This window comes from Filicampus tigris, chromosome 17, assembly GCF_054856515.1.
Source record: "Filicampus tigris isolate MCC_2025a chromosome 17, RoL_Ftig_1.0, whole genome shotgun sequence".
NCBI lineage: Eukaryota > Metazoa > Chordata > Actinopteri > Syngnathiformes > Syngnathidae > Filicampus > Filicampus tigris.
Window position 1 is genome coordinate 3,700,650 of NC_141233.1, and position 22,165 is coordinate 3,722,814.

Here is a 22,165-nt window from a genome sequence, read left to right on the forward strand (position 1 = left end):
ATTTTCATAAGGAGTGGTAGTAGTTTTCTGACATTAACCAATGTTGAGCTTTTGTACATTCAGCATTTTAGACTGTCGCAGGGCAAACCCCGTCTTCAGAATTCGAATAAATCCAACGGCTTTTCCTTCTATACTATCCGCTCACCAGCACGCCTGGCAATGACAATGTCTTATCCGTGCTCCAATCGCTGCTCCCATGATCAGGAGTGTCAAGTTTATACCAGCAATCTAAAGATGTTTTTTGCTTCACACAAGCTGCATGGGGCTATTAGCGCTGGTGTTAGTGAATAAGACATTTATCAAAGAGGCTCATTTGCATAGAGGCGGGCAGTTTTTCATACTGTATCATTTAAATACGTACAAACAACACTGGAGCACTGAGACACAATCTGCTCGGCAGCACAGTTAGTGAAGCATTTCACCATCAGCACAGGCTTTGTGAATTAGATGCTGTCTGGTTGTTCCATTTTTACAGGTTAGCGCCATGCTAAAGCCAAGCAACCTTTTAGTGAATTCAGTGAATAGTGAAGATTAAATTAGCATTCTTTTTTAATCAATCAATTTCAATTAATTCCAACAATCCATTCAGTAGTTGATTTTGGAGCACTCTGTAAACAATTAATTGCACCTGGAATGCCCCTTTTTCATCAGCAAAATCGATACACTTCCCCATGCCTTGGAGTGACATCAGCAAAGGAACTAGTACATTGTAAACCGCTCAATTTTTGTATCTTATCATATCAGAGAGCTGTGATTAATCATCGCCAAAGGTTATGTGGACATCTCTACTTATGCCCACGTCAACCTCTGAAAATATGACGATAAGCCTCTACATGTGCTCATTTATGAGAATGAGGAAATGAGCGGCTTACCTAAAGTTTATCTTGTCATGTTTGGTCTGTCTTCTTTTTTTTTTTTTCAGTCTTGTTTCCTCAGTATTTCTGTGTCTGTCTCGTCAATGATTATTGTGTCCACATGTGTGCATTCCACCCACTAGTGTTAGCCAATCAGCTCCCTCCTACCTTGTTGTGTCTCGTCCAGGTGTTTCTCATTATCTCGTCAGTATGCCTGTATTTAAGTTCCTAGTTTTTGTTCAGTCCTTGCCTGATCGTTGTCGCTGTCATGTTGTTTTGTTTCTTCTAGTGTTGTGTTTTGTTTCCTAGTGTTTCTTTGTTACTTTGAGTTTTTGGTTTTTTAGTACTTTGCTTATGCTGTTTTTTGTTCATAAATAGTTTTGTTCAGTAAGCCCTGCTTCTCCTGCCTCCCTGCATTCGGGTCCTCTGCCCCAGAGGCCCCAGTTGTGTTGGGTTCTTTTAAAAAAGAAAGACCATTGTTCTCTTCCACAATACCACGGAGCAGCTATGACTAAGCCTGTTTTTCATGTGCGTTCCCTCCCTGCAGTATTGTTCTCAAAGGCATCGTCTGTCCTATAGTGGACAACCATTTCACTGATGAGGAAGAAGGTGGACCGCAATTTAGTTTTCTTAACTAACTCTTAACATTGAGTACAAACCCCTTTGCATGCGAAGTATGCCCTTGTCTGGGACTGTAAAAAATCTAGGAAAACTGATGGGTCATGTAAAAATCTATAAAAACCTGATTGGTCATGCCAGCTCTGCTGCACCATGAAAGCTATGACCCGGATGTGGAAGACGTTTGATCTCCTCCGAAAGTAACAACGCGTTATTTTAGAATAATCATTTTTATTGCGAAATGCAATAAAAACTGAAAATGTGTTGCGTTAATACGCATACGACCGACGTTTATCCCCTGTGGCGTCGGGCTGACTGTCAGCACCTCACGCTGGAAAAGTACACCGCAACGACAGACAGCGACGCTGACTATTCAAGTATCTTCTGCGCATGCATGAGATGTAATACCCGCTCCATCCCATCAGCGGCGGTAGTAATTCTTCCTCATGGTTTGAAAAAGCCAACCGGAAAGCTATTTGTGGGGGTGGAATATAAAAACGTAAACAATGCATACCGCTATAAAATCTAAAAAATCCTCACGTTCTTGACACAGTGTTGTGCACAGAATTCTCAAGGCTTTCCATCACTTACTGTTTATCCGCATTCGTCACTTCCTGTTCTTGCCCCGTGCGCGGATTCGCTAGCTATACAACATTGACTCAACATGTTGGAACGCCCACCAGATGCTTCCCAACGGGATCCGATGTTACGACGGTGTTCGCTACATCAATCAGACGGGGCAGTCCGACGCCCCAACGCTTATCGACGTCCGACGTCAGATTCTATCCGGGCTTTTAATGCTATCTTGGTTAAACAATTGTAAACAATTCAATCCACTCAGATACCCTCCGTCGGTAAGCGGATGTGCATAAGGGATTGAAATTAGCCAGCTAATGTGTTATAACTAATGTTTATGGGTGCACATATGGGCTTTTTTGAGGGGGGGGGGGGTAATGTAAGCACAGAAGCACTTTAGAAGGACGGAATATCGGAGCACGATAATTTTCATGAATAATGACGGAGGGACAAAGACGGAAGGGTACACAGGTCACAGACGGAGGACGGACCGCAAAAAAAGGGTAAAGTGGTACCGTTACACCCCTAGTAGCAAGTGTTAGCTGAACAGTTTGGTGCAGGTAGAGGCATTGTTAAACATTCCAGGGACTGTGTGTCTCTTTCAATAACATCCTTTTTATACAGTGATTATTAGCCACATAATGGCGGGCTGCTGCAACAAGCCTGAGCCTGTTGCCTTCTAAGGTGTTTTGAAACAACAAACATACATTTTTGGACTGTGGGAGGACTACCCAAAGGGAATGGAAGCACAGGAAAGTGGATACAGGCCCCAGCTGAACTCTGAATGTTCTTGCTGTGAAGCAATTGTTCCGACTGTTGTGACTAGATGAAGATGTACACCAAAACCATTTGAACTGGGCCAAGGTTACACCTCAGTTGAAAAAAAATCTTTTGAGAGGTGAAGTAAAAATAAACAACTGAGACAAGTTTGCACACCTTGTTATATCTGGGGATATGGTTGTGTTTGGAAGTAACCAATCACTTTCAAAGCCATGTTAAATTGGCTTCAGTACATACCTTGCACCATTTAAAATGTTTCAGATTAAACACAAATTAAGATGTTGTAGTTGGCTTTCCAGACATATTTGCCTTCTAGCAGAAGCCTGAAGGCTTTGCACTAACACTGACTGATATTGAACTGTTCATAATTCCCTCCACCTTGACTAGGACCAGAGTTCCAACTGAAGAAAAACAGCTCCAGGGCACAATGCTGCCACCACCATGCTTAACTGAAGGTATGGTTTTCTTTTGGTGATGAGCAGTGTTGTGTGTGCGCCAAATATACCTTTTGGAATTTTGGGCAAAAAGGTCAACCATCGGACCATAACACATTTTCCCACATGCATTTGGGAGAGTTCAAGTGTGTTTTTGCAGAATGAGGCCAGGCTAAGACTTTATCCTTGCAAGATAAGGCTTACGTCTTGCCTACCTTATACCCCAGACATAATGAGGATGTTGTCACATGTACTAAACAGTCCATACTCATTTGGAGGAACATCCAGTTCCTTGTTATGTCACCATCGTGTCAATTTTACTCTTATCAATGATGACTCTTTACTGTGTTTCATGGTGTACATTTAACACCTTGGAAATTATTTTGTACCCTTTTTCTGGGTGATACATTTGAATGGTGGAGCCCTCTGCTGCCGTGGAAGCTCCCTGCAGACTACATCTTAAGATGTACGATTTTTTGGAAACATTTTTGGTATCCCCGGTGCTGGAGAATGATCCTCAGGCCAGAGGAGCCATCAGCCCTGACACCGGTGCGAGGCCAGCCGACGGGGGCCCTCCAATGGTCCAGTGGTGTGTCGTGGCTGCCAGTCAGTCAGTGTGTTGGTGGTGGCGACTGAGACAGCCGCTGACTGGTGCGTCACGCCAGTCGATCCGCCGGGGCGCTTGCTGGTTGAATCTGAATCTGGAGCGGCATTTATGGGCCATTGATAAAAATATTAAGTCCAAGTACCGTTGCAACACGACTGATGTTCACTGGGAAATGTGCGCTATCAGCAGCTCCTGTCCGGACTCCATCTCTGGCTGACTCCATTTTGTGCAAGTCGTCAGAGGAAAGGGCAGAAAATGTTCACTTGTTGCATTGTGCAATATGGGTTCATACAGTTATGCAAGGTACACCAAATATGCATTATATATTATGTTACATAAATTACCATTGCATATAAAGAATTCTAAGTGCAAATAAATAAATAAATAAATCTGCGATTGGCTGGCAACCAGTCCGGAGTGTATCCCGCCTACTCCCCAAAGACAGCACGCCCGCGTAGGCGCTACAGATAATGGATGGAGGGATAAATAAATAATGTAGATCGATCATTTTGACTTGGTCATTTTAGAAGTAGCTCACAATGCTGAAAAAGTGCAGGCACCCCTGGTCTAAAGTAACCCTCTGGTAACTCACCCATGCGATACACTTACCTTTGATTTCAACATTATGTTCAGGCAACTTTTTCTTGGCAAAACAGATTGACGGTGTAAGTTTTTAGTGAGTTTGTCAGCAACGACGAGCTACGGGCATAAGGCTGCCGTCGAGCGGAATCCTCATATCTCCAAAATCTGCATTATCCAGGAGATCCAAAAACAGGCATGTTCACCCATTAACATTGCATTATCAAACAGAGAAAGCCATTTTTAACATTTTATATTGCTAAATAGGAGTATATCTTTTTGGAAAAAAATATGAATTTGACCAAATTCATGATGATTACATAGGAGGTTCTGGTGCAATGTCAGCAGTATATGAAACTCAATGCCGGCCATTTTCAGACCATCCTTTACCCTTCCACATGGAAACATAAAATACATATATATTTAAATACATTCCTGGGATTGAATGTCTAGATTCTTAAAAGACATAAAAATCCATCCTTGGAATAGTTGATATGTGAATATGTTAAAGATGAACTGAATGAAACCGATGGTTTTGTATTTCCATTTGAAATTGCATACATTGCAAAGATGATATGATGTGTATGTATGACATAGCTGTTCAGCATTTAGTGCTAAAGAAATCAAATTGGCATTAATATCAAATGTGAAGCTTTATATTGTGCCAGGCAAAAGTTAATGCATGTGAAAACTAACTGAAAAGCACATGTTACAGTACTGTACGTATCTAACATTTGAACTATTAGAACTATATGTGAACGATATCTTATATTGTCAAAGAGCACGCAACACAATAGATGACACATGATGAAACAGACAAAAGTAACGTAGCCAAATCATCTTTTCACATTGCTATGATGTAAACATTAGCGGTTTGCTGAAACGGGAACTGACTGAATGTGATTTTTGGGATGCATGTAGGCGCAAAAATGATCTCAGATTTACATCCAAATAAGGCCATATTTTGTCTATGTTTCACACATACCGTATAATTTAATCACAGGTGTCAAAGTCTAGTCATCAAGTCATCCTGCATGTTTTAGACATCTCCCTCTTCCAACACACCTGACTCAAACTGACTGTGTTGGAGCAGGGAAACGTCAAAAACATTGCAGGATACCGGCCCTCGATGACTAGAGTTTGACATCCGTGCTAGATTTACCCTGTTGCTGTATGTATATTTTTCTTGTGCATCACTACCCAGAGTAGCAGAGCACACACATTTCTAATACCAAAACATTAGCATTACTATCGCTGCAAAAATCAGCTATCTAACCTAGACTTAGATTCTTATAACAAGCCAAAAAGTCTTTTTGAGAATAATATACTTTGCAAGAGCAGAATTTGTAAGATTATTAATTTTGTTTTAAGATGATCAATCAATCAATCACATTTGATTTATATAGCACTTTTCATACTTAAAAATGCAAGTCAAAGTGCTCTAAAACATCCAAAACATAACATAAAAAGAAGATCCGTTCACGCCCTCCCTCGAACAAACCCAAAGACATATATCCACCAGTACATCAGCACTCACTCACACACACCCACACAAAGTGCACGACCTGTTAAAATGTGTTAAAAAGACATGACAAGGCACAGAGAAACCATATGAGGAAAGGGTACCCAAGGGGAGCTCATCCGCGCTGAGAGGAATCACAGCCCATGGCCACAGAGACCCCCGGCCCGGATTAGACAGGCGGACCCCACACAAAGTGTAGAGGCCGCCGGCCACCCGGACCCAAGGAGTCCCTGCGATGACAAATAAATAATAAGATGGTCCAAGACCATTAACACATTTATAAACTAATAAAAGTACCTTAAAATCGAATTAAAATTAAAATTATTTGTCTTTTATTTCTTAGTTTGCAGATCCTAAAATGTGTTCGTTTGCATGCAAAATGAGCAAAATTACTGTCAAATTCTCAGTTTGATGCTATAGTTTATGTTTTCAGAGAACTTTTAGCTGTAAAAAGTTGTTTCAAGAACGTCCTAGTAACTAGTAACTGGTGACATTATTATTACCAACACAGATGTTGTACCAATATTAACACACTTCATTCACACTGATGATTAGTGGGGACCTTCCAGTTTACTTTGATTGCATGTATGCCATAAATCCTCAAAAGGTCTTTCATTTTTGTTGCAATGAACTCCAGGGTGGCACGCTGGTTGACTGGCTAGCAAGTCTGCCTCACAGTCCAGAGGTCGTGGGTTTGAATCCGGCCCTGGCCTTCCCGTGTGTGGTCTGCATGTTCTCCCTGTCCCTGAGTGGCTTTTCTCTGGGTACTCTGATTTCCTCCCACATTCCAAAAACATGCATGGTAGGTTAGTTTAAACAACTTTATTTGACCAAATATAGCGCTTGGAATTAGTGCTTCACCTCTTACTTTATGGTATTTCTCTCTTTTCAAAAGTGAAGATATTTTTTCTTATTTCAAGAAATCTTACCAAGTGTAATTATCTCACTGAACTGGCAGATATTTTAACTTGTTATTAGTCTGAATCCTCTCAAAGCAAGTATTTATTTCTTATATTTAGACAGTTCATTTTTGCAGTGTGCAAAGCCTGATTTTGATTGATCGTGCATTTGTGGCCAGTGTCTGCTAGTTTACTTAAGTTGAATCAGACTAGTTCCCTTTTGGCGGTGATGAAACTAGAATTTATGCATTTCCTGTATGGCTGAAGAATTGCCTTGTGTTGGTTTGCGGTCAGCTTACGTAGATTCTTAGCTGATTCATCTTGATGACTTTGATCTTATGAGAAGCAGTAAGTATCTTTCTGTCATATTAGCCATTAAAGCGCATGTTGATTTCAATCAACCATTATGGAATACAGAGCCCAAACTATTTTTCTGTGTTGGCCGTGCACAAAATTCATGTACAATAAGCCTCTTAAGACAATGATGTGATCACCATTACTTCATAGTTGCTGCTGTCGTCTCAGAGCAGTTACATCACCTTCCTTGTCTTGCCTTTCATATTGTGTATTACATAGAAATGCGTTTTTGCCAATATGCGTTTCACATATTGCATCATCGCTATGTTTTTTTTTCATGAGTTAGATTGTGGAATTGGTTTGGTCAGTACATTTTGTAACCCACAGACTTGTGACATGTTGGCTAACGCAAAGATAGTGCCAGCGCTTGCAAGTTATTTCACTGGTTACGTGAATATAATTGATTACCAATGTTACCAATCCCTGTTTACATGTAAAATTGAGCGCCTTGATGGAGTTGATTTAACAGAAGCTAGTGAAATGAAATAAGAGCACACAACTTGCAGCTGAGTAGAGGTGCCGTGAATTCAGCCTCAAGTAATTTTTCAACTCCAAGTTATGTTTTTAAAATTGAACAAAATTCTGCCGCATTTTAACTCAACAGCGGTATTGTAATGCTAATACATTGCTCCCTCCTTAAATTATACGGTATTTTATTCACATTTGACTCCAACTCAACTGAACGTCTTTATTTCCAGTAAATCTGCAAATGCAATATTGGAATTTATATGGATTTTGAGCATAAAGCCAACAAAAGAAAGCTACAAAATACCCTAGAGCCTGGGCCTACATGTTTGTTAAAATGATGAGTCCATATTTGGCAATAACTGTTGCAAACTATAATGTGGAAATGGTTGGCACGCCAAGGGAGTGGTTTCATGTTTTCTTTGTATGTAATATGGTGTTGTAATAATGTAATTTTCTCATGCCAATTTTCAGCTGTTGGTGTTGTGTTTTCGTCATATAGCTGCTCAATGTTTAAATGTAAACGTTTAGTTAAAGTACTAATATGTTTCTATTTTTCGACTGAAAATATTTTATTACTCGATAAATTTAATTATCTTTTAATTTAAAAGATACCCTTATATCCTTATACAGAAGACAAAAAAAGTGTACATATAACAGTGTTTTTTTTCTGCCTTAGTTTCACATTGTCTTCAGACTGACACATTTAAAAATTTAACTAATATTTAGCAAATGCTATGATGCATAAGTTAAGTGACACGAACATCACACAAGAGGATATTCCAGTTTTAAAAAGATCATTTTTGCCAAACTGCTTTCCATTTCTGTTATTGCTTTGTGCCTACATATTATTACGGCATGGGCAATAACAAAACCTGGCAATTAGGTACACTTACACACTAAGATACAAGAGCTCATGTGTTGTACTGTATTAATTTGGCTATTATTTAAAATATGATTGTATTGGGCTCAAATGAAAATTATCTTCTATGGAAAGAAACAATTCCCCCAACACAATCATTTATTGGATTTAGTCTGTTGCAAAGCTACAACAATCCTATTGAATAATTTGTGGCTATAGCTGTTGAATGCATGGTTGCAGACATTTAATATTCAAACTTTCTATTTTATGTCATTATGTTAGATTCAATCGAATTCCTCTATATTTTATTGTTAATATGCCGAAGCATACTTTGTCAAATCACACTTACAGAGCTGTTATGGAAAACTTTGAATTTGGGTGAGTAATCACACACACAACTTCCCCTTTATCCATATTAGGACATTTGTGGTTTCTCAGTATTGAACCATTTTGGCTATATAAGAACTGCGATGAGCACAGAAACACAAGTTGAAAAGATTGAAGCATGGGTGCTCTTAAGGTGAACATTTTACTATGCCTCGCAGCTGCAGCTTACTGTGGGCCTGTGTCGCATTTGACAGCGCAGGATGAGACTTTTGCAGAGGTATGTTTTGATTGTGCTTTTCACGTGAGTAGGCTTGACATTGATCTAGACAATCTATCTAACCTAGAGTGCCCATATTATAGTCTGTAAAATGTTTGTGATGATAAAGTTGCCTTCTTTTACAGAGCTACCTGAGAAAATTCTATGACCTCAAAGATGAAAGTGGCCCATCTGTCCGACGTGGGATCAGTCAACTCAACACAAAGCTGAGTGACATGCAGAAATTCTTCGGATTACAAATCTCTGGAACACTGGATGCTGACACCTTGGATATGATGAAGAAGCCCCGCTGTGGCGTTCCAGACAATAAGGTTGCTGGTTTCTCTATTTCTGGAAACGGCTACAAGTGGCAGAAAGATAGTCTGACATACAGGTAAATGATTTTCAATGGTACAAACAGTGACAAATGGAATGTTACCTTTAATCATCTGGGATAAACTCCAGCTCACTTGTGACCTAGAACAGGATTTGCTGTAGAAATGAAAATACATAGGACGTGAGTGACAAACGATCAAATCATTATATTTGGTTCATATTCTGTGTTTTTCCTCAATCTGCAGATTAGAGAACTATACACCTGACATGTCCCAGTCAGAAGTGGATTACTCCATAGAAAGAGCGCTGGACGTTTGGGCCAAAGTTACCCCTCTTAGATTCACGAGAATCTACAGTGGCATAGCAGACATCATGATCTCATTTCGTCGCCTGTGTAAGTACAGAATCCTCATTTCAAAATGGGATGTTTATGAAACTCTTTAGTATTGGGTGTGTCAATGGGTTTTAAATCGAGTGAATTAACTGATCAATCTCAGTTTGGGCCCTTCGGTGTTGAGTTTGCACATCATCTCTAGCTCTATTTTTTCCACAGAGTAAAACAAAATAGAAATCAATTAATGAATAGGAATATTTTGACTTCACTATTAACTTTTAATAAAGCTGCGTTCAAGACTGCTGGGAAGAGTGGAAAATCACCTTTTACAAGTACTAAAACGTTCTAGTGAAATTTGGGACAAAAAACATACAACCACAGTTCGTTGATTTAAAATTTTTGTCAAAATGCACTTTGTTTGCTAGCAATCCCGACAACAAACCTAATCTTTTTTGGCAGTGTTTTGTTCATGAAAACGTATGGAATAAGTAAAACTAAAACTGAAATACATTATCATGAACAAAAGAAAATAAACAAACTATCTGGAACTACATTTTACCACTATAAAACAAACTGAAACTAACTATAATCATAGCGAAAATATTCTTTGTTTTCATCGTTGTCCATTAATTTAATAAATAAGCTTTTTTTTTTAAATGCAATTATTTCAGTATTACTGTTTATCCGTACAGAAGAACGAAGGTCGAACTGTTGTTGGGAATTGTAGTTTTTATTACTTATCTTGCAGTCAACAAATTCACTATAAAAAACCTCAAAGTAATACTGAAACTAATACAAACTAAAACGAAGCATTTTCAAAAATGTTAAAAGCTAATAAAAACAAACTGAATTAAATAATAACAAAAGTTAGAATGAAATGAAAACGAACTATAATGAAAAATCCAAAACTATTTATAACCCTGGTGTAGATAATTTTTGTAGACACAATTTACTGAATAAGCAAAGATATTTGCGACACAATCTTATAAATAATTATAGTTGACTTATTAGATGTGTTAGCATTCGTGTTGCAAAAGTGTGAGAGCAGCATTTTCTCATTGGCAAAACCCCAAAAGACTGTTGACTTCTCTTATAAGGCCAGGTGCATATTTGAGAGACACTTTTGTTTTCAAAGCATCCAAAATATCATTTACACAGTGTTACATAACATTCTGTATCACTCAACAAAAAACAGAACAATCTGGCAAGTTAGTGCAGGCATTATCTGAAAACTATTTCCCGTGTTTTGCTAATCATGAGTACAAAGACTGTCGCACGGTGAATTTAGGATATTCTGCAAAGTATCTGTAACCTTAGGTGTGTCACTTCTGATGTAAATATATTGTTATTATCAGCACATGGAGATTATTCCCCCTTTGATGGCCCTGGAGGAACTCTGGCCCACGCCTTTGCGCCATCTTCTGGCATTGGAGGAGATGCTCACTTTGATGAGGATGAGACCTTCACCTTCCGTTCAAATACTGGTGAGTTTCTGAAATTGAGTATGCGTTCATATGTTAACTCTGACAATGCCTCAGAATATGCTAACGACTGATTATTTTGTGTTTGCTGTTGTGCAGGATATGTTCTCTTCCTGGTGGCAGCTCATGAGTTTGGTCATTCATTGGGATTAAGTCATTCTAATGACCCTGGTGCCCTCATGTACCCTATATACTCATACACAAACCCTTCCAACTTTCGTCTGCCGCAAGATGATGTCAAAGGCATCCAGTCTCTTTATGGTATGGAATAGCGAGTTGCTTTTACAAAATGTAATGAAAAGTCTCATATTTTTTCTCTGAAAATCATCAAGTAATAATAGCACATATTTCATCTCCAGGTCCCAATCCTGACACAGATCCTGACACAAATCCTGATAAACCACTGCCCCCCAGCACTCCTGATGCTTGTGACTCAAGGTTGGTGCTTGACGCTGTGGCCACCCTGCGAGGAGAGATGCTCTTCTTCAAAGAAAGGTATCACAGTAATTGAAAAACTGAAACAAATGTCAAACTAAAATCTAGGCATGTCAAAGTTAAAGCATTAACTATGGAGATTCATTCAAATTTGATAACGCACTAAAAAAAATTAACTCAGTTAACTCAGTTTTATTTAGTTCCTGTGGCAGTCGACCTCTGCCCACTTTGCAGCCAAACTTAGAGGGGAGTCGCTGTCACAAAGACGAACTTTTACGTAGTTTTGCTTTAAAAGGTTGCTTGACGGCTCATTGGAGAAATCCAAAATAATTTGCACATTTTGCATAGCCAAATTCAAATATCATATTAATTGTACGTCTTTGGTGTATTTTTCAACTCTTATATTTTACAGGAAAAGAATCGTATTCAAGGATCAAAGAAAGCTATTACAACAGTCTTTAAATTGAAATAATATTTTTTTTCCCCATATTAATTCCAAGATTTTACTCAAGTAAATATTGGTTCCAAGCTTTGTAAGAAAATGAAAATACGATTAATCGCGATCAATTATGGAAATTTTTGCGATTAATTAGTTAAAAAAATGTAATCGCTTGACAGCACAACTAAAAACATATGAATATGCTGTAGTGAATTCATGTATTGTGTGGTTTCAGGTTCTTTTGGCGAGTCTACCCTCAGAACAGGACACCTCAGCAAAGTTTCATCACCAACCTGTGGCCCAATGCCCCCAATAGAATTGATGCTGCTTATGAAAGCCAACAGTCAGGGAATGTTTTTCTCTTTAAAGGTACATTATATGCAATCGGTCTCCATTTTAGATCCCAATCACACTGAGCTAGTTCTGGCTTAGCATGCCTCAGCATGATTACCAGTCCTCCTGCAGTCTCATTTCGAGCCAAGTGTGCCAAAGCCACTAACGAATTGCCACTAACGAAGTGTGAATGTAGCTTTTGTCTCCAAATGAAACCTGTTTTCATACCAAATATCATCTCTGTCGTGCTTCCTCTAAAAGTTTTTTCTTGATGCAGGTCGTCAAGTTTGGGCTTTCCGTGGCTATGATCTCGTTCAAGGATACCCTAAGTCAATAACATCTTTTGGTCTGCCCAAACAAGTGACAAAAATCGACGCAGCTCTGTATGATGTGGAATCGAGAAAGACGCTATTCTTTGTTGGCAGCTCTTATTACAGGTATGTTCTAATGATACGATTAGGCCATCGATGTGTAGGAATGAGGTGACTGTTAGCAAATAGATCTAAATATTCTTTTTGTCCAAAGCTATGATGAAGCCACTAAGAAAAGGGACAACGGATTCCCCAAACGTGTTCATGAGACCTTTAGTGGCCTAACCGGGAAGGTGACAGCAGCTCTCCAGTACAAAGGTGAGTGACAATCTATCAGTGTAGATTGTTGTATACAATTCCAGATTTTTACCTAGACAAAAATAAATAAAACTGAGCCTCTGTTTTCCAGGATTTACCTACATCTACAGTGGAGCCCAAATGTTTGAGTACAGCCTGAGCACCGGGACGTTTTACCGTGTGTTGGGAAACAACTACTTCTTGCCCTGCACCAACTACTAGATCATCTTACTTTGTGTGAAGGAACTAAGAATCAAAATGAGTGGACACCAATCTAAATGTATTCAATCCAACTGTAATTGTTTGATATTTTCTTTAACTATGTACATTTAAATATATTTTTTCCTAATAATATTATTCATTATTTTAAAAATGTTTTACCACTTTTGTGTTTTCATCAAGTTAAATGAAGTTAAAAAGTGACTCATAGAAGGATGTATGTATTGTATGTTACACTACAGTGACTGCACATTTGAATGTATACTGTAGATGCAAAGATGTAGAATAAATACAATTCTAGTAATTCATTTGTTGTCAGCTCATTTTTAGCACGACATCATAAGGCATTTTGTGGTGTAAATGCAGTCGCCATAAATTAATAAGGTCGATTGTCGATATCTCTCACTTTATCATTAGGTTCTGTCATCTGATCACAATTAAATTCAGCAGTCAAATTTACCACTAATGTTTACTCCAAATCTGACAAGAAGACAGCAACAAAATGACTCAAGGCTGAGTGTGATGGATATCTTATATGGATCAATAACACCTTTGTCTTCGCCTGTGCATGGTCCACTACAGTGAGATTGAAAATACACAACCAACAAGTTCCCATGTTGGGCACTGCACAAAAGGACAATGTGACAGGGCAGACAAATGGGTGTGACCGGCTTAGTCAATTGGCAAACAGTGACGAATCCAAACCACCAATTAATCAGAGGTAAGGCAAAACTGGAGCATCAAAAAGCACACTAAGGGCGAGTAAAATCAACGGAACCTAAAGGCGGAAGTCAACCCAAACATATTTTTTTTCAAGAATATGTTCGATGCAAGCCCACTAGTTGAAACAGGGCATTCTGATAAATATTGCGTTTGCGGAATAAGAGTTAATCCACCCGTTTTTATCCACCTTCGGGGGCGGCCATTTTGTCACTTCTGTCGACTGAAAATGACATCACATATTCTCAGGGCTAAGGTAACAACCAATCACGGCCTTTAAGTAAGTATCCTTTAAGTAAAATCTGTCTGAAAAGACATAGCAGGAAAGTAATTGACCAAAGTAAACCAGACAGACTAACCAAATACAAGCTCGAGGCCTTACAGAACCTGACTGCAGGCAAGCATTGTCAACTTGAGAGGTTGACAGTGAGCCATCCTCCAAAATAGTGACCGGTGAAATGAAAAAGAAACAATTCATGAATCAGTCCAGATCCTGTGGAAAAGACAAACTTTGGCCACACACATAAGGACTTGCAATCAGAAATATTGAACAGGTTTAACATGTACAATTGTCAGTTCCAAAAAGTCATTCCCCACACCACAGGATAATCGGTCAGAATAATCTTTCAGAGACATCTGGTAATCAGGCCTTTTCTGATTTAGTCGGAAGAGGAGGAACTACTCAGTAAGTGTGTAGCTCAATTTAAAGTGTCAATGCTTGTAATTCCCTTGTGTATACGCTGACTCATTAGTCTCACCTGTGTCAGTCATTCACACCATTCTCAGTCATCCATTCATCTTTTGACTGTACCTTTCCACCAACTTGTTTAAGTTCTTATCAGATCGCTGTAGTTGTCATGCATGAATCACCTTAAAACGCGTCTTCAGATTTAGTAGCAGTAGCTGTTGATGATATTCATACTTTTTAGAATTTTTTTTTGGGGTGGGGGGGTTCAATGTTCCTGTTTATGCTCATGCCTACTTCCTTCATTTGGGTCACCTGCCACTGCCATCTTGACGACAAAAACAATAGCACCTTAAACACATTTGACAATTTTCAGGACTACTTTAATTTCATATTATATCAAAATAAATCCGGACTACTCTCAATTTTAGGAGTGACTGTAAATACCCTAAACAAAATATACATTATGTTACTGTTTGATCGCATGACTCATTGGCTTGCTTATGATTCATGCTAGTCGTGGGCAAATGTGTTTATTGTGTAAGTCATAATAATAACAACCTTTAAAATACAATATTATATTGTGTAATTCTGGAAACTTGTATATCCAAGATAGAATAACTCACGAGGATTGAATCACAGGTCATGAGCAGATCTTCATTAATAGGGCTTTGTCTACTTGTACCTGAAGCGCAAGAATAAAATGTATTAAACTGAATGGTCCATTATTACAATCCTTTCTGTATTAAACTGCTGTATGTGTATGACAATAAATTACCAGACCAAAACCAACCTAACTGACTTAGGGATGGGTTAGGGTTAGGGTGCCACTACATCACCAAGTTAATGAATGACTGTAGGGAATGTGCGGCACGGATGAACATATGTAACCCACCAGATCTTTGCTTGGAAAAGTTGTATTTCATTCCACAATAAATCACAAACATGGATCTTTCAATTCGTTTGTTACTTGATGAGTAATAATTCCAGTGTGTACACTAAAGACACAATGTTTCATTTTTATCTCTTCCTTTATTAAACCAATCTACCAATGTGAGCTCTACCTTAGAATCTATTTCCAAGTCGACCAATACCCATCTGTTCAAGTGTTCTTGGTTCAAATGAGGTAGAGGATAGTGTTCAAAGTTGGGAGAATATATTTGTCCTTTTTTAGATTGAATTTATTCCCAACAAAATGACAGCTATCCAACGTTTTTCACAGAGACAAAACAACTAACCGAGGTTCTTAATGCACATATTCTTCGACCTTTTTATTGAATTTCTCAGAAAGGTGTGGCAAGCAACTGGTGGTATGCAAGCTAGAGTCCTTAAAGTGTAAGTCAACCAAAAACTTTTCTTTACAATAATATGTTCTATGCAGCCCCACTAGTCTAAACACGGCCTTCAGATTAGTTTGTATTTGTGGAATATGAGTTAAGCAGCAAAATCCGCCCATTTTTGTCCATCTAAAGGGCCATTTTGCCACTTGCTGTCAACTAAAAAAGAGATCACAGTTGCTCAGGGCTCAAGTAATGACCAATCATAGCTCAGCTTCAGAAAACAGGTGAGCTGTGACTGGTTGTTAGCTGAGCCCTGAGCAACTGTGATGTCATTTTCAGTCAACAGAAGTGACAAAATGGCCGCCCCTTGAGATGACTAAAAATGGGTGGATTTTGCTGCTTAATTCATATTCCACGAATACAATATTAATCAAAATGCCATGTCTTGGCTAGTGGAGTCGCATAGAATACATTATTGTAAAGATAATTTTGGGGTTGACTTACTCTTCAAAAGAAAACCTTTTATATTTATACACTGGTGGATGTCACGTTCTCCTTAAAAAGCATGCATGTATTGGTTGTTGGAAATTCAGATAAATGAGGCCAGTTCTTTCCAAAAATGCATATTGTATTTTCCACGGTTGCCACTCAAGTTTTATTGACAGGTTTAATTAAACCTTCCCGGTATGCTGCTTTTCATGAGTAAAATCACCTGTTGATCTTGCCTGTTTGGATAGCATCAACATGTTTCGACAGTGCCGACCTCATGATGCCTTTATGTCCTATTTTTCCTTATTTGTTCATTTGAGCACACATCCAGCACCAGCGTGGAAATAATTACGGAAAAATGTTGCATCGGGTCATAAAATGGACACAACAAGACACAGCATGCCTAAGGCACATCTTACTTTTAAATGCATGTTAGTAAGAGAGCATTTGTGGTATATTATCATCACAAATTAAGTCTATTATGCAGGTATGTATAGTTTTCCGTTTGCTTATGTCATCATATTTTCATAATTTTTATTTGATGACTAACCAAAGTCAGTCTTGTTGTTCGTTCATCACTGACTCATGAACACTGTTGCTCAACACACCCACCCCCCAATTCCAATGCTATATAACAGCACCTCTGGTACAGGGACAACACAACACAATCACAGAGGAAACATGAGATCCTTCAGCATTTGCATTCTACTGAACCTGGCAGTTGCCGCTTACTGTCTTCCAATAGCAGAAATTACGAGTCAAGATGAAAGGTTGGCAGAGGTGAATTTGATCTTTTTACATTTACTTACAACTATGCCTATTTTACTGCACCTCAATTGTAGTTTTTGGTAGCAATCGACTTGCCACAATTACATGTATCTCTATTTTGCTTGCTATTTTTGTTGTTGCAGGGTTACCTGAAGTCATTCTTCAACCTAACAGAGGAAAGCAGACCTTCCAGACGTGGGGTCAGTCAGCTCAGCAAGAGGCTTAGTGAAATGCAGAGATTCTTCGGTTTACAAATCACGGGAACACTGGATGCTGACACCTTGGAGATGATGAAGAAGCCCCGCTGTGGCGTTCCGGATAATAACTTGGCCAGTTTCTCCACTTTTGGAAACGACATCAAGTGGCAGAAAAAAAGTCTGACATACAGGTAAAAGAGTGTTTAAGGCAGGACAGTCACACACATTATTATTATTTTTTTGGTATCTATGAATGTTTTTAAATTCTGTATTTTTCTCAATCCGCAGGATAGAGAACTACACACCAGACATGTTACGGGCAGAAGTTGATAATTCCATTGAAAAAGCCCTGAATGTTTGGGCCAAAGTGACTCCTCTTAAATTCACTAGAATATACAGCGGCACAGCAGACATCATGATTTCATTTGGTCGCCAGTGTAAGTATAAAATCTGTATTTCTATTGCATTTTTATATGGCTTGTTTGCGAGACTTTCGTCAATTTGTCATATTTTTATGTTCTCAAAACACAAAAAAACAGAAGCTATGAAGCAATTAAATATGAAACTAAAAATATAATCTGATTCTGGACCTGCAGTCAACGGACAATTTATATATATTATTTTTCATTTACGATGTCACATTAGTGAGAGTATAGCTCAGCAAAACACTCACACAGGCCATTAGTTTATCTAGAGTGCATTTTTGAGTGACACTGTTACAACCAATTATGCAGCTGTTCCATAACATATGACTCAACAATAACACAACAACACCAGTGGCATGTCAGTGCATGTAGCATCTTGAAGTAATTTAGTTTTAGCCTACCATCTCATTGGAACTTAAAGGGGAAATCAACGCAAACACATTTTTTTTCAAGAATATGTTCCCAGCATGCCCACTAGTTGAAACATGGTATTCTGATTCATTTTGCGTTTGTGGAATATGAGTTAATCAGCAAATCCACCCGTTTTTAGCCATCTCAGGGGGCGGTCACTCTGTCACTTCTGTCGGCTGAAAATGACATCACAACTGCTCAGGACTCAGGTATCAACCAATCACGGCTCAATTTCACAAAACAGGTCAGACATGATTGGCCGTTACCTGAGCCCAGCGTAGTTGTGATGTCCTTTTCAGTCGACAGAAGTGACAAAATGGCCGCCCCCAGAGATGGCTAAAAATGGGTGGATTAACTCTTATTCCACAAATGCAGTATTCATCAGAATGCCTTGTTTCAACTAGTGGGCATGCATAGAACATATTCTTGAATGAAATATGCTTGGGTTGACTTCCGCTTTAAAATATTTCACAAAGTGGTATTCTAGTGATGCACAAAGATGATTTTTGTGTAGCTGGCATGGGAAGAATTCCCAGATATTAGCTGACCCACTTAGGGAACCGAGGTCAATATATTCGTTTTAGTTTGCCAAATCTGTTCTTTTTCTCAGCACATGGAGATTATTACCCCTTTGATGGCCCTGATGGAACTCTGGCTCACGCCTTCGCCCCATCTTCCGGCATTGGAGGAGATGCTCACTTTGACGAGGATGAGACCTTCACGTTCCGTTCAAATTCTGGTGAGTTATTCAGGTATATTTTCATACAGTACTCGTAGCATTGAAAGGCTTTGGACGTGTTTTCTGATTGTGTGTTTTTTGCTGCAGGATATGTCCTTTTCATGGTAGCAGCCCATGAGTTTGGTCACTCCCTGGGCTTAACTCATTCTGATGACCCAGGCGCCCTCATGTATCCCGTGTACTCGTACAGGAATCCTGACACATTCGTCCTGCCCCAGGATGATGTCAAAGGCATCCAATTTTTATATGGTGTGTATCAGCAGACAGCTCAAATGCAATCCTCCACCAAACTATATAGTGTAATTAAAAACCAATTTTACCTCCAGGCGCGAACACAGATTCTCCTCAGCCAGGACCAACACCCCCCACGACTCCTGATGCTTGTGACTCAACCATGGTGCTTGATGCTGTGACTACCCTGCGAGGAGAAATGCTTTTCTTTAAAGACAGGTATCACTGGATAACTTGAGAATACAGACTGGCATACTATGAATGTTGTTTCTAAATGGCCGGGCTTGTGCGCTTTCAGCTTCTTCTGGCGAAGCTTCCCTCAGAGCAGGTCACCTCAGCAGAGTCGCATCACAAACTTTTGGCCCAGTGCTCCAGCCAACATCGATGCTGCTTACGAGAACACACATGCAGACAGAGTTTATATCTTCAAAGGTACACTTTTATTTTTTTATGAAACCTGTTGAAGCACCGACCCTGTGCCGATATTCAGGCCCAGCCATTATTGTCTTTTCCGCCTATAGATCAGCAAGTGTGGGCGTTCTCTGGCTACAATCTGGTCCGTGGCTATCCCCAACAACTCACTACATTCGGCCTGCCCAGAAGTGTGAGGAAAATTGATGCAGCTGTCTATGATGTGGAATCAAGAAAGTCTCTGTTTTTTGTGGGGAATTCTTACTACAGGTAATTAACAAGCATTCTTTTTTTTCTTTTTAGCCAAACAATATACTATGACCTTCAATTTCCCCTTTCCCCTTATTACATTGTAGTTTTGATGAGGCCGAAAAAAGTGTGGACGATGGATTCCCCAAACGTATTGATCAGACCTTTTCTGGTCTGAGTAAAGCGACGGCCGCTTTCCAATACAGAGGTGAGAAAAGCAAATTGCTCCCACCACCACCAACAACAAAAAATGCTGGATGGACGGAGGAAAGAGCTTACTCAAAAATGAAAAGAATATTTTATGAACTTACATTACACCTTTTTTCCAGGTTTTACCTACATCTACAATGGACCTTACATGTCTGAGTACAACTTGGCAACCGGAAGATTGTTCCGTGTACTGAGAAACAGATACTTCTTACGCTGCACTAACTTCTAGACCACTTTGAGCCCAAGTTTTTTTGTATGCTACTAGTGCGTCAGAAAGATTTTAGGATTGGTGTCAATATACAGGTCTATCTGAATTCCAAACTCAAAGTTTTCCCCTTCAACGTATTCCGCCTGGAATCTAACACACTTTCCGAGCCTTCTCTGCCATATGCCTTCATACACTCCTTGAATTATCCTTCACAAGGCTGTCATCATAGCCAACTTAATGTCATCCAGATCTTCCAAATTGAGGAAGGAGGGAAAAAAAATCACACTGAGCCATCCTTGTCAGGTGAGCACGCTCCAGCATGGCCATGTTCTTCTCAGCCTTTGAATTGACAGATTGCCAGAGCATTGCGAACAGGCGTGTTGTCAAGGAGAAGCAGCTTTCGTTGTTATGCCACGATTCTCGCTTCTTCTCCCACAGTGAGTGAAAATATGCTGGTCAGTAGTCGATCGTCAGGCCCACATTGAAGGGGGAAACTCATAGCTTGCAGTTTGGGTTTGAAATGTCTTTTTTGACATGTAGAATGAATCAAATATGCGGTTTAATGAAACCTATTTACTTTTATTGTATTACATTAATATACTGTTTGAATAAAATTTGGTATTATTTGCATTCCTGTCTTCATTTTTGGGTCACTTGTAAATAATTTTGAGCTGCTGGGACACCAAAGGATGCACAGGCGATCCTTATTTACTACGGTGTTGCAAGTTCCAACACAACTTGATTTTATCTGTAAGTTGAAATTTAACTAACAGAGTTGTAGACACACTATAACAATAGTTTCACGAAAAACACTTGAGGCCAAAAATTAAAAAAAACAGTAAATACGGCATTAAAGGTCAGGGTGCAAACATTTTTCAGAGTCTGTTAAAATACATATTCTCATTGGTAATAGGTTTTATAATACATACAAGTCACTTCGTGCAAGTTGTCAACCACAGATCGATTAGAAAATAGGTTTTCCTTACTCATTCCGAGTGTTTCCGAACCTCATGGAAGCTCGAAGAATCGTGGCTCTAGCCGCCGGAAGTGACGTAGATATAGCTAAACAGCTCGCTACACCATAGACTGTACAATTGCGCTACCATGCAATTGCCAATTACCATGCGCAACAAACACAGCAAATTCAATGGCGAGCGATGTTTTGGAATGAGAGGATTTTAAAACGAGCAGAAGGGGGCGTTATGGGACGGTTCATGTTTAGTAGTCACTGAATCCTGCGGCTACTGTGACGTCACATCTCCGGAAAAAGCCGAAGATGAGGGGGCGCGAGATTCAAACGGCAGACGACACATTCTGAATCGTATTTAGTGATTAAACTGCTGTCTACCAACGACCTAATCACATTTTAATGACAGTTATGCATTGTAAAGGGGGTTCTAGAGGGCTACAGAAACGTTTTCAATGTTTGCACCCTGACTTTTAAGTGAGCACGCCTCCTTGTGCTGCGTAACAATGTATTACACAATTGCGCAAACTAGTATCAGCTGTTTCCATTTGTAAACTCACCATATATCAATGTTGTCATAAACTGAGGACCCCTGTACTCTGCATAACAATGCTCAGTTTGTAGGTACATGCCTTGTGTGTTTTGTTTATAAATCCAAGTACCGAATGCTCAATTTGTTTGGTTTCATGTATATAAGAGCCCCAAATGGAATGGATATATGGGGTGTCTGATAAAGCAAATTTTAGAAAACATACAGTTAAGTTAAACAAAGTAAACATGGAAGTAGCCAGTTGTCCCTTGTGTCAAATCACAATTCCCTCGATTATGTTCTCATTATAAGCACAAGTTCGTCA

The 22,165-nt window shown here is 39.2% G+C and overlaps 2 protein-coding genes and 1 long non-coding RNA gene across 5 annotated transcripts; 2 read left to right on the forward strand and 1 right to left on the reverse strand.

Moving 5' to 3' along the window:
* Positions 1–1,129: 1,129 nt before the first annotated feature.
* On the forward strand, positions 1,130–13,629 carry LOC147132923 (collagenase 3-like). Of its 3 annotated transcripts, none has more exons than XM_086012440.1 (11): positions 1,130–1,382; positions 9,099–9,157; positions 9,283–9,530; positions 9,718–9,866; positions 11,162–11,290; positions 11,387–11,548; positions 11,647–11,782; positions 12,397–12,530; positions 12,772–12,931; positions 13,020–13,123; positions 13,215–13,629. In XM_086012440.1, the coding sequence occupies exons 3-11, from the start codon at positions 9,373–9,375 to the stop codon at positions 13,322–13,324; spliced, it is 1,242 nt and encodes a 413-aa protein (XP_085868566.1). In that variant the 5' UTR covers positions 1,130–1,382; positions 9,099–9,157; positions 9,283–9,372; the 3' UTR covers positions 13,325–13,629. The 3 variants fall into 3 exon arrangements, with proteins under 3 accessions (XP_085868566.1, XP_085868565.1, XP_085868564.1); XM_086012439.1 differs by lacking the exon at positions 1,130–1,382 and adding an exon at positions 3,225–3,283; XM_086012438.1 differs by lacking the exon at positions 1,130–1,382 and having other exon boundaries at positions 9,056–9,157.
* On the reverse strand, positions 9,328–19,622 carry LOC147132924 (uncharacterized). Its single transcript, XR_015081852.1, has 5 exons — positions 19,523–19,622; positions 19,356–19,453; positions 17,413–17,605; positions 9,576–9,628; positions 9,328–9,497 (listed from the first exon to the last, which is right to left on the reverse strand). It is a non-coding gene; the product is annotated as an uncharacterized LOC147132924 (long non-coding RNA).
* On the forward strand, positions 17,177–20,974 carry LOC147132925 (collagenase 3-like). The gene is made up of 10 exons (XM_086012441.1): positions 17,177–17,275; positions 17,407–17,651; positions 17,749–17,897; positions 18,907–19,035; positions 19,123–19,284; positions 19,362–19,485; positions 19,565–19,698; positions 19,788–19,947; positions 20,034–20,134; positions 20,256–20,974. Exons 1-10 carry the CDS (start codon positions 17,177–17,179, stop codon positions 20,363–20,365), a joined length of 1,413 nt encoding a protein of 470 aa, XP_085868567.1. The 3' UTR covers positions 20,366–20,974.
* Positions 20,975–22,165: the final 1,191 nt, after the last annotated feature.